General features: G+C 31.0%; 1 protein-coding gene across 1 annotated transcript; it reads left to right on the top strand.

Annotated features, from left to right (window-relative positions):
- The first annotated feature begins 2,178 nt into the window (after nucleotides 1–2,178).
- Nucleotides 2,179–5,512, top strand: LOC134236796 (uncharacterized). The gene is made up of 4 exons (XM_062718936.1): nucleotides 2,179–2,235; nucleotides 3,009–3,145; nucleotides 3,280–3,407; nucleotides 5,351–5,512. Exons 2-4 carry the CDS (start codon nucleotides 3,010–3,012, stop codon nucleotides 5,510–5,512), a joined length of 426 nt encoding a protein of 141 aa, XP_062574920.1. The 5' UTR covers nucleotides 2,179–2,235; nucleotide 3,009.
- The last annotated feature ends 7,001 nt before the right edge of the window (nucleotides 5,513–12,513 follow it).

Here is a 12,513-nt window from a genome sequence, read left to right as displayed (position 1 = left end):
CACATGCACTTGTTTTGTGTACATGTCACCCCTACTTATTTTTACCACAATGTACCTGACTCGATTTCAGACACATCCGCTTCAAGCTTGTATTTTGTTAATATATTAATCATTAACCTACTTTAAAATGAAACCGGTCGCTTTGAGGGACGTTTTTTATCGTCTATATAGCTACAGACGTCTTTGGTCGAGCCTTTTTATTGTTAACCACTCATTATTCCACGAAAATTACGTGAATACGTCAATACATCTTAAGATGAAATACAACTTCCGGTTGGGGGTAGGATAAAACCAGAGACTTCCGAGAATTCCATTCTGAAGTCTCTGGTTTTGCGTCTACACATCCTACATCTATAACCCCAACCGGAAACTGATGTATCTCATCCGCGGTTTTATTTTGCATTGACGTTATTTTGGAGGGAAAATGATTGATATCTAAACTTCCTCAAACATTCAGGACCACCGACTTTGATATGAAGATTGAAAGTGAACAATTGAATATTTTTAATTGAATATATTCAGATTTACCAGCCAATCAAAAGGGTTTTTTTTTTATTATTTGTTGTCATATGTTACCACGATATCTCCATTCAAATATTTGTATTAAAATCGGTTTCTTCGAGGCCACCGATGAGAGTTCCAATAAGCCAGCTTTCAATTGTGTTTAGATCCATGTTTGCATGCATGAGCTTTACTAAGGGAAAAATGATTTAAGCTCTTGCAATCATGCCTCTATAAAAACCATTGGATGTTGATCGCCGACAGGGCATAAGAGCTATAAGTACTGGAGTAAAGTATAGAAGGGTCGGGAAAACTTCAATATCAGTCACACTGTAATTTTTAATCTGGTGCATCGCTGAAGAAGAACTGGGGTGTGAAAGAAGCTAAAAGATCTGAAAGACCCCGAAAGACTACAGAAAGGGAAGATAGATTTCCAAAACGACTAGCTAAGTATTATAGTCTTTTTGGCACTGCATACACGCTGAGAAGCAAATGCAAAACCAATGCTCGAATCAGCAGAAGCACAGTTAACAGAAGGCTAAACAAGGAACTGATGAAATCATGTCGGCTAATAAAACGTCAGCTCTTATCCCAGAGACACAAAGAAAGATATATTTTAACATAGCCTCTTTAACTTCTTTTTATGCGCATTTAAATATTAAAACATAACGACAGAATCACTCGGAGTGTAAACAACCATTGTTAAAAATTTTGTTGAATATTTTTTGATAGAGGGGTACCAATATGTTGCATGAAATTTTAATATTTTCATTGTATATGTCATCACTTCCATATGATTTGTTTCTTTTAAGACTTTTTATACTTTGCATTATTTCATCACAAGTCACTGGTTCAGTTATAGACTCATTACACTGTACATGTAAATTAAAGAGAGTATCTAGATCCCTATTTGATAAAACATAGTCAGGTATATGTATTTTATTATCATTATCTTTTTCTGTATTCAAATCTTTAAAAGCAAATTCATATAATTCTTCAGCATATTTCCGTATATTTCTTTTAATTTTTTTTTTGCCCTGGTTTTAATTATTTCCCAGTATTCTTTCGGATTTGTTGATCCAAGTTTTCCCCCCAGTTTTTCTTTTGTTTGATTTTTATGGTAATTTACACATATTTTCAACACTTTTTAAATATTTTTTTCTTTACTATACATATTATTATTTCTAAATCTCTGATTTTTAGCCTCAGTCTTGTGTTGTAACATTTTGTTTGTGAAAATTTTTTAATCTTTCTTTGTTTTTATTTTTTATCCCAAATGTTTCTTATGCACTTGATGTAAGAATGCTACATGTATCGTTTTCTATTTTGTCAATATAATCTAGATTGGCATCTTTCCCTTTAATCTTGTCTAGAATTCCACATTAATTGTTAATTTCATTACTTTAAAAATGTTTAGTCATGCACCATTCCAACCTTTTATAGCTTTATCGTTTTGATTGCTATTACAAGTATGAGGTACATACATTTACGTTAAAAGGCCAATTACATATCCAACATAGCCTAGACAGAAAGAAAAACACTAGAAAAAACATGTTATCGGTAAAATTTCCTTTTAAGGATATCCGATTATTAACCAGGAAGGAAACTGTTTAATTTATAATTTCATATAAAAAGTCTCAAAAAGAATTCGAAGCTTGAAATTGAAATATTTTCTTGCAGCGATTTTCATTTTAGAAACGGTATTTAAAAAGTTAATATTTGTACGTCATCAAAGTAAGTAAAAATTACATGTTTTATGAAATCGAAATTATTTTAAATTTCACATACATTTAAAGTGTCTCTGCATAAATGTATCAGCGACAAAGTTTATCATTTCTAAGTTTGAGCGAGAAAATAATGAGTGATAAGTGTAAAACATTTTTATTTATTATGTATTAAAACACTAGATTTTATCACTTTAACAATTATAGTCATTTTATTGTACTTTAGATTATTTACATAATCGGGTGTATTTATGACTTGCAGCCATTACACTTAAAATTTAGTTGAAATACGATATTTTGGAAAGTATACATCATATTCCTTTGAATTTTTCAGATCTGATTTGAAATAAATAAAGTTTTCATCATGTATAATTTTGTTGTTTTACGTTGATTCAAAGCAATTTTATCAAAGTTGTGACATTACTTTTGGATCAACCCTCGTAATTGTAAGTTTGTCACTTCTCAATCGATAGTTTTGTAAGAAAAGTATATCAAAAACAAATGTAAATGATTCAGGTATTTCTTATCAAAAGTATTTTGTGCCGTTTTAACATTCTGTACATATAGATTAAAAGATACTACGATGAATTTATTTACAACATTGCACTGAAAATGCAATTGAAACATGATACATGTGTCAAAAATATAATACATCAGATTTTTTAGATTTGGAAAACATCTCTTGATTGATAGAGTTATCGCAGAGAAATAATTGAATCAATTCACAAATTACTTTGATTGTACGGTCAGCTTAAGTATGGCTTCTTAAATTTCTATTTCAAGAATGGGAACAGAAGTATCCAAAGAAGGAAGTGATGAAGTCAGGGTCGACCCCAAAAGTGAATATATTGATGAGGTCCTGCAACGGGAGGTCAGTGACAGCGAAGATGAGACCGATGGACTCGATGAAATTGACGGAGGTAACAGAAAGGGAAACATATATGTACATGTAACATATCATCAAGTTTTAACTAGACACATAATTTTTAAAACAATTATGTGTCTGAAAAGGATATGTGAATGTTTCTTTGATTACTATTTTTTATCATTTAAGAATTAAGTGATTTCGACAAGCTTGCACAAACCATCGACCCCAAAGAATACCTCGATCAGTATCCTTTTGAAAATCTCATCTTCGAGGGAGGTGGAGCAAAAGGAATTGCATATCCTGGTGCATTGAAGGTGAAATATTTGACATTTATGTTAAATTGCTTTTTGTGGTATATGAGCACATAAATGAAGTATAATGACACAAGATTTCTTTTAACCCAATCATGTAATCCATTGTATTACTGTTATATACTGTATTTAGGAACACAAGAAACGCAGTGAAACGATGTCTCTATCATGCAAACTAAAATCAAAAGTCTGACACATAATTTGCGAAATTTTTTGATAAAATAATGTAGATTTGAATTGTTGAAGATATGCATCTTTCAAATTTTTTCATTTTCAGATGATATGCATCTTTCAATATTAAATTTTACTGTGCAACAACTTTCCAGTTATTGAATTTGATTCATGTTCTAAGCCAGATGCGGTAAATTCAAAATTTATGACAAGACATAAGTATTTTTGTTCAAGTATAATGATACAAGATTTCTTTTAACCCAATCATTTCATGTTTTTTTGCATATTTTTATTATCCATTGTATTACATACAGAATTAAATTAAAATAACAGCAAAATTAAAATGAATATTTAACACTCAGATCATAACTATGCACTTAGTTAGTTTTATTTAATATCAAACTTTGAAATATATAATCAAAAGAGCCCTCTTTTATATTTAATACAAAGAGAAGAAGATATTCATGTATTTTAAATATATAATCTATAAAGCCCCGCCCTAGCACCAGAACCCCTGACCCTGGGGCCATAAAATTCACAATTTTGGTAAAAGCACTCTTGCTCATTATAACTATGCACTTAGTTGGTTTATTTAATACACAGGAGCAGAGAAGAAGATTTTCAAAGAAATAATGCATTTTCACTATAAACTTATTTAGCCCCGCCGTAATTGACCCCAGGGCCATGAATTTCACAATTTTGGTAGAGACTCAATTATATCATTTTTTTGATGTTATATATTAATTTTAGTGGTTGGCCCTAAATTCACAATTGTTGTTCCCCTTTACCCATAAATGCTTTGTGTCAAACTTGGTTAAAATTGGTTCAGTGGTTGCAGAAAAAAAGCTGAAAATGTTCAAATGTTAACGCACGACGGACGACGCACGACGACGGACGAAAACAGATAGCAATAGGTCACCTGAGTTTACTCAGGTGACCTAAAAATGAAGGTATTTTTGGTTGTAATAAACATGAAAAAATATCTTGTTTTGTGTATAATTTCATAAAATTTTCAATTCTATTATCTTCAGTAAGTGGTATTTCACCTAAGATATATTTCTAAATTAAATGCAAAAATTGTTCTGTATATATGTTGTTCCTCCATAAAGATATAATATGGTCACAATGAACAAATACATGCAGTACAGTTTCAGTTTCTTGGGCATAAAACTTACAAAAATCAGAAGTTTTTATATTGATTTTCTTAAGATAAGAATCTACAGGGAGGATCCTATGTAAAATTCTATATTGTAACCACTGTACAGAAGAATCAGAAGTAGTCTTTATACAAACTTTAAAAACATCTTTTATACAAATATCTGTCAATCCAAAGGGAGAAAAGTATTGATTCTACTTTAGAATTGCTCTAGGAATTATATCATTTTTGTTTATATAGTTGTAAACTCATTGTACATTTTTCATAGTGAAAAATATTTTCAAAATAAAATGGTAAATTTGGATGACAATGTTTTCTCAAATACATTCTATCTATTGACATATTCTTTATAAATTTAGAAATAGCAGAAACAGTACTATTATATTGCATTAAGCCAACACTGGAAATACTGAATTTTTCTTGGAAGGCAGATTTTGATAAAAAAAATTGCAATCTTCTGACAAAAAATCTCCAATATTTTTAACTCCATTTTAATACCAATTTTCTATAAAAATACTTTTATTTTCTACCTTAATATTTGAATTATACCATACAGGAATATTACAAGCCTTGTATTTCATTTCTAAATTTCAATTATTTATATTTATATATCTCTCAGGCATTAGAGGAAGTTGGCATTATGAAAAAGATAATAAGATTTGCCGGTACGAGTGTTGGCTCCATAACGGCAACAATGGCTGCGCTTGGCTACGATAGCACTGAAATTAGAGAAGTCATGTCGACGGATTTTTCGCAATATTATGGTACTGCTCTTGAATGACTTCCGTCTGAATAAAGTTTAAAAAATGCAACCAACTTCCCTCTATGGTAACTTAAAGAATGGTAAATTATCCAATCAAAATGTGTTTAACAAAACAATTGCATTAGATTTTTTAATATATGTGACCAAATGAATAAGTACTCTTATGCATCATTTATGAAATTTTTGTCAAGTTAAACAGGAGGGAATGCAAACAAATGCGTCCTAATACATAAATATCGGATGATATGCTGCACAACAAAGATTAAACATAAGGAAAAGTCAAACTTGTATTCTCAGTTCTACATGATAAGGTTCTTGTTTAAGTAAATAACCAAAGAGCAAACTTGCTACTTAGCCGGTATGTAATTACGGAAATATTTCAGTTTGTACTTCACATATTATGTTCTTTTTATCTTTTATAATTCAATTAAAATGCTATGATGCAGTAAAGATACTTCAGTGTTTTACATTTAAACCGAATTATTTTAGAATTATACTTTTCGAAACGTGCAAGAATAGATTGTACATTCTTTTACATATGAATCTCTTAAAGGGGCTTGGACACATGCAGTTTCAGTCAAAAATTTTCATACCCTTTTTTATGTTTACGAATACTTAACTAAGGTATTCCTAATGATCAGCAAATTTTTGAATTTTAGTTGTCAAGTTACAAGACAGATTTAGAGCTCCAAACCTTTGTTATGTAAACAAGGCCCGAGCCATGTTTTATTTTTTTCATAGGTTAAACATTCTAATATGTGTTCGACAAAGCAGATTTTTTCAATAAAGAAGTTACTTCTGAATACAATCAGACATTTTTGTTTGCTGATGTTTGCTGAATGTCGTTTGTTTTAAACATGATATTTTCTAAATGTAAACAAAACAAAGCACGAGCCTTGTTTACATTATTAAGGATTTTCAGTCCTATATCTCCTTTGTAAATTAACAAATGATGTTAAAATTTTTGCTGATCATTAGAATTGCCTTAGTTATGAATTGTAAAAATTTAAATTGGTAAAAAAAATTCAGTTGAAACTGTGTCAATGCCCCTTTAAATTAAATGAGTATAACAGAGAGAATGATCGCATACAAACGAGTCCAAATAAAATTGCCTATTATAGACAATATGACTACTACTGCTATAACTCCAACAACACTCTAACAAAATAAGGATTACTCATGACAAACTTTTTCCCAATCCAAAAAAAGTCTGCATTGCACTAAGCACTGTTATGATTTTTAATGAAGGCCCTCTCTATTTAACTTTAACTATGACACCATGTAAAGATTTTTATTCCCTTTGATCGCTTTAGCCCTCTCTTAGTTACATAGCCACACAATTTACAATTTTCAATTTCTTATCAATGTTATTACATGTAAATACGCCCTTACTAATTTTATCCATGGCCAGACTTTCATTAATGCGCAATTGCAAAGTTAAACTCGATCTTTTAGATGAATGGTGTGTTTTGGGAGTGGATGGTATAAAAATACTAATTAGAAATAAAAGTTTTTTTAATGAATTTTTTTAAAGTATTATATTTTCTCAAAGGAGAGTGAAATTAAAAATAAATGTTCTTCTATTCTGCATAAAATCACGCCTTATTTTCAAATAAAATGCATTCTTTTAAAACTCTGATTTCACAAAGGCGCGTAACAAGCCAGGTCACAGAGTACTTTTTAAAGTGTAGAAATCTGTTGTTTTTACCGTTAATTCTAGTGTTAAGGGTTTTAAATTTAGATGCTGCGTACATGTAACGAATCATTTTACAGATCTTTCTTTTTTCTCCATAATCTCATAAGTATATATGTATGGCACGCCAAATTCACAAAAATGAGCTAAACCTAGTTTCACAATTGATAAACTAGGTTTATCGACTGTAAACTATAGTTCACAAACCGTAAACTATAGTTAACGATTCGTTAAGTATAGTTTTCATCTGTAAAACTATATTTAACGGTTGTTAACTATAGTTTACGAATGCTAATATGTTTATCTGTCTAAAATAAGCGTTAACAATAGATTTTGTTGAGAAACATAGATTCACGTTTGTAAACTATGGTTTACAATCGTAAACTATAGTAAAGAGTTGTTAATCATAGTTTCACAAATCGTGAAACTATATTTATCAGATCGTTAACTATAGTTAACGGTTTGTAAACTATAGTTTACAAATCGTGAAACTGTATTTATCAGATAATCTATGTTTTGCAATCGCAAATGATTGTTTTCGGTGTTAAGTATAGTTTACGGTTGTGAAACATAGATTATCGCGTTAACTATAGTTTACAGATGTAAAATATAGATTAACGTTGTTAACTATAGTTTACAGTCCGTAAACTATAGATTACAACCGATAAACCTAGTTTATCGATTGTGAAACTATGATTTGCTCAGTTTTGTGAATTTGGCGTGCCATATATATGATATACAAGTATCAATAAAATTTTGGCTATTTGATAAGACAATTTTGTGCAGATTGTACACATCTTGTACTGTTTGAAACAAATAATCAACAAAGCAGTAAGAAACAGGACATCCAGACAGTTTTCTGAGAAAGTAAACGTAACATGTCTTACAATTACGAATTATTATGGGAAGGGAAGTCTCACAACATCTAGAAATACCAATTTGACATACCATCCAATGCACTTTACCCTCAGTAACAAGAGGCAGCGTTCATAAGAGAACCGCGTAGCGCAGTGGTTAGAGCGTATGCTCTAGAGTCGCGAATTAAGGAGTTGATCCTTACGTCCCGGGTTTGAATCCCACTGTGGGATGAGACCGTATAAACCGAAGTCCCGTGTCGCAGTAGGTGCTGGCACGAAAAAGATCCCTCCCTGCTCAATGGCTCTGAGTGGCAAGCATAGGACAAAATTTTCAGCTCTCCACCGACAAGTAGTCGCGTCTCCATATGAGTGAAAAATTCTAGAGAGGGACGTTAAACAATATACAATTAATCAATCAATCCTAAGAGAATTCATTCGTACATTAATTCTAAGCAAGTAAAGTTTAACGATATTTGGACATCTCCAGACGATGTCGTTACCCACAGTACTGTTTATTCTGTACCATTTCTCCCCCACGAAATTGTCACCGATGGCAGTCAATGTGTCATTTGGTTAAATGTAGTCAGAAGATCTCTTGATTTCACCCAACAGAGTGTCGTAACTCGGACACGGATAAGCTTTAATGATTGAAACGATGGAATTAATATAGTCGTATCAAATCACCTTATCAGAACAATTTTAAAACATATAACCAGTACGTTGTATCAGGGGGAGGGGATACTGTCCCTTCCATTATTTTTCTAATGGTCTTTGAATGGCGTTTCCCCTCTCCACTAAAGTTTTGTTATAGTATGCCAGTACTGAAATCATTGTTTATGGTAATGTATTAATTTAATAGGATTTGGTTGTGAAAGAAAGTTTGAATCACCATCAAATTTTTAAGACTTATTTTTGGATTTGAACATTTTTTTATTTGCTTGTCAATTTTAAGGTACGTTGATCATAGTTCTTCGCACCTTTTTTCCTCAAATATTTAAGGGAAATGTTAACGATAGAAAAATTGTTGCGTTTACATTTATCTTATAATCTAATTGTTGTTTGTTTGCCATTAACGTCATTTTGTTGTAAGTACCCAAATATAAAACATAACTGTCAGACACTGAAGTGTCTTTCAAGGTCAAAGGGATATATCGAATTGACGTACAGATGTACGAATGAGCTGAGTTTTGTAAATTGATAAAAGCTTGTATCGATGTGTGCTAGCAATTAAAGATATTTCATTGGTATTACAGGTAACTGAAAAAGTAATTTGTAGAATAATACAGTTTTTAGGCCCTTCCTCTCCTTTAACGGTCATGAACTGAATCCAGGGAAATATTCCTACGTGTCTTGTGCTTCTTGTAGTACTAATTATGGAGAAAAGCAAATCAAGGGAGAGGGAAGCACGCTTCCAACAGCTGATGCCAATCTAATGAAATTATGAAAGGAGGTCCATTGAAACAGAAAGCAAAGGAAATAACTATGATGAGAAGTAGGGACCCCCTTCCCCCAAATTAAAAGAAAAACCAAAACCAGAACCGGAAAACTGTAAGATCCGAAAAGCAGTGGCTAAGACGAGAAGGGAAAAGGAAAAACTATGGTTTGATTTACTGAAATTTTACGTATAGTCAGTTTGAAGAAGTTATTCTGTTTTTACATATTCTTTGTTAAGGAAGGTCCCTACTCGGTATATTGTATGGTGAAATAAAGTTATTGTTGTCGTTTTTTGCATCTAAATTAATTGAATAAAATGTCATGTACAAATGTAATTAAAACGCCCCAAAATTTAAACGAATACATGTAACACCTAGAGGAAATATTTGGCACATTCAAACACAGAACAAAATAACGTCAAATATTAATTTATCTGCTCACATTTTAAAAATTCAGGTTTAATAATATTTCAACTAAGATGAAGTTTTGGGAGGAATATCTCATTGAATTTTTTATAAGCAAATTAAAATATATGTTGAACATTACAGGCATCATGTGTGTTTTTAAGGTCTTACGTTTCCAACGGAAGACCTTCTGCTGATTCTGTTGTTTCTTTTCCACTATTATTTTTTTTTTTTTCTTACCGATTTTGTGCAGGCGATTTCTCGAGAACGCCTCGACAGATTTTCATGAAACTTTCAGCAATGATGGCAAATCATATGAACTTAGGGCGTTTTTTTTTTTTGCCGTCGTCACTTCCGGTCGCGAGATACGGCCAATTTTCTTTTTTTTAAGTGTCATTTTGTCCGGAAGTGTTCTCAAAAACGGTTAGAGATTTAGTCTTGAAACTTTTAGTCTTGAAACTGATAGATTGTGACAGACTCTACTGAATTTTGTATAAAGTTTTTGTTGCCGTCACGTCCGTTGTCCACCGGAAGTAGTTTAAAAATATGCAAAATTTTATTTTTTTCTTTTTTAAATGTTTCTTATGGAGGCAAATAGAGTGTCTCGAGTAATATTATGTCCACCGGAAGTTATTTTTTCCAAACCGGAAGTAGTCCCAAAATGAGCATTTTTCATCGAAATTATAAGTGATGATTCCTTCACACTCAGAGAGGAGTTATAGGTCATTTTAAGTACTTCCGGTCACACCGGAAGTGAGTTATAAAGACCGGAAGTTGTCTGAAATTTACAGATTTCACTCTTAAATGTGTTCTCACGTATTTTGAGGAATTGATATGAACATTTTTTTTCAATTAAATTTGTTTTATGATCGTATCAAAAATCGAACGGAAGACCTACTCGTTGCTCGCAACGAGATCTCCTCTAGTTTCTTTTTCTTTTCTTTATTTTTTTTATTTTTTTTTTATACAATATTTCGAACATATTATACCACTCTAATCCACCCATCAATTTGAAAACTGTCAATTAAACGATTTTTTCTAGGTTAAAAGTTATAATTGTATAACCTGAATGAATATAAACAGTAGATTCAAGTTGTAATGTGTACAAAAATTACACCATTTTGTAAACTTTAAGATTAATTTTCTTTAGAGATGGAATCACTTTAACACTGCACGTCATCTAATACAATATCAGTAAATAAAATAATGATATATGAATTCATTTAGTAACTTAATTAGTTCATAGAAATGGCATTTTCATTTTATTCAAGATCAATGCATGTAACAACAAAAAAAATCAATTCATACAAATCAATGCATATCAACTGAAGTTTTATGTTCAGTGTATTTAGTTCCGAATTCGTTTATTTTTCCTAGGTTTTATAAAAGGAAATATGCTAGGGGAATCATCCTTCATAGACAAATTTGTTTCCTCTCTATCCTTATTTTGTTCACAATCCGGCTTTTGAATTTCAGATTTTTTGGAGTCCTCTCCAGCTTGATTTTGTCTCAAATCCGTATTTTGAATCTTATGTGTTGAGGAATATTTTTCAGATTGTGTCTTTGGTGACACTTGATTTTCTACATCATATAGCTGATACACGTGAAATGGTCCAACCCTCGACTTCTTTTTTCTGAAAAAAAAAATTACAAAGTAGGATTAATATTCTTATGTGATATTTTGTCGTTTAGATAAGCGTTTTTTAAGAAATAATATTCAGACCGTTAGCATAAATACTTTTTGCCGTTTTTATTTTTTGTCATTTTTTAAAACAAGTTGCAGAGATCGCATTTACTGTGTTTCAAATATTTTTAAATCCAAAAAGTTAAAACACTGTATTTAAATAGTATTAAATCTGATTAATGTTCAATTGCTAAAAATTAAAACATTGCATTCTGGAACCATTTTAGTAACTGATTTAAAACTTTCACTTTTAAATACATTGAATAAAAAAAAACAGGAGTGAAGAACTGAAAATACGCTGTCAATTGTATCTGTGTATTGGTTCAACATCTAGTGGAAATTGTAACAAAAATATATAGAATTAAACAAGAATTTATACAATCATGCATGGACAGTATGGCAAACATTTTGTCAAGAAGTCAAAAAGTCAATGACTTACTGATGACTATATATACAAAAAAATATAGTGATGCCAGGGAGGAGGACTCCAAACACAACTCCAAGTACAATACCGACAATCTCTGGATCTTTAATGTCTGACCCAACATCTAAAAATGACATATCGTCAATAATTGAATTAAAGCGAAAATAAATAGCTATGTTATACTTCATTTTTACATAATAAATAGCAGATATTGCTATCTCCTTCATTTGGGTAATTAAAACAATTGTAATACAGGTACCATGTAATGCATTCCTGCTCACTAACTATTGCATTAACATAAAAAATTATATCACTAAATATTGAGCTTTTTTAAAGCAATAATTGCAATCAGATCTACATTGATAAAGATTTTCATTATGAATTTATTTGGTATATTTCATTTATCTAATTTCATGGTTACCAGTAGTATAGGCATCTGTTATTTGTATTGTTGTTTCATCTGTTGTTTGTATAGTTGTTTCATCTGGTGTTTGTAAACTAGTAGTTGTTACATCTGTTGAAT

Source organism: Saccostrea cucullata, unplaced genomic scaffold (genome assembly GCF_032062105.1).
Source record: "Saccostrea cucullata isolate Sc308-1 unplaced genomic scaffold, CSIRO_AGI_Scuc_v1 ctg8566, whole genome shotgun sequence".
In the NCBI taxonomy this organism is placed as follows: domain Eukaryota; kingdom Metazoa; phylum Mollusca; class Bivalvia; order Ostreida; family Ostreidae; genus Saccostrea; species Saccostrea cuccullata.
The sequence above is the reverse complement of the archived record's forward strand: the minus strand, read 5'-3'. Positions and strand labels throughout refer to the sequence as shown.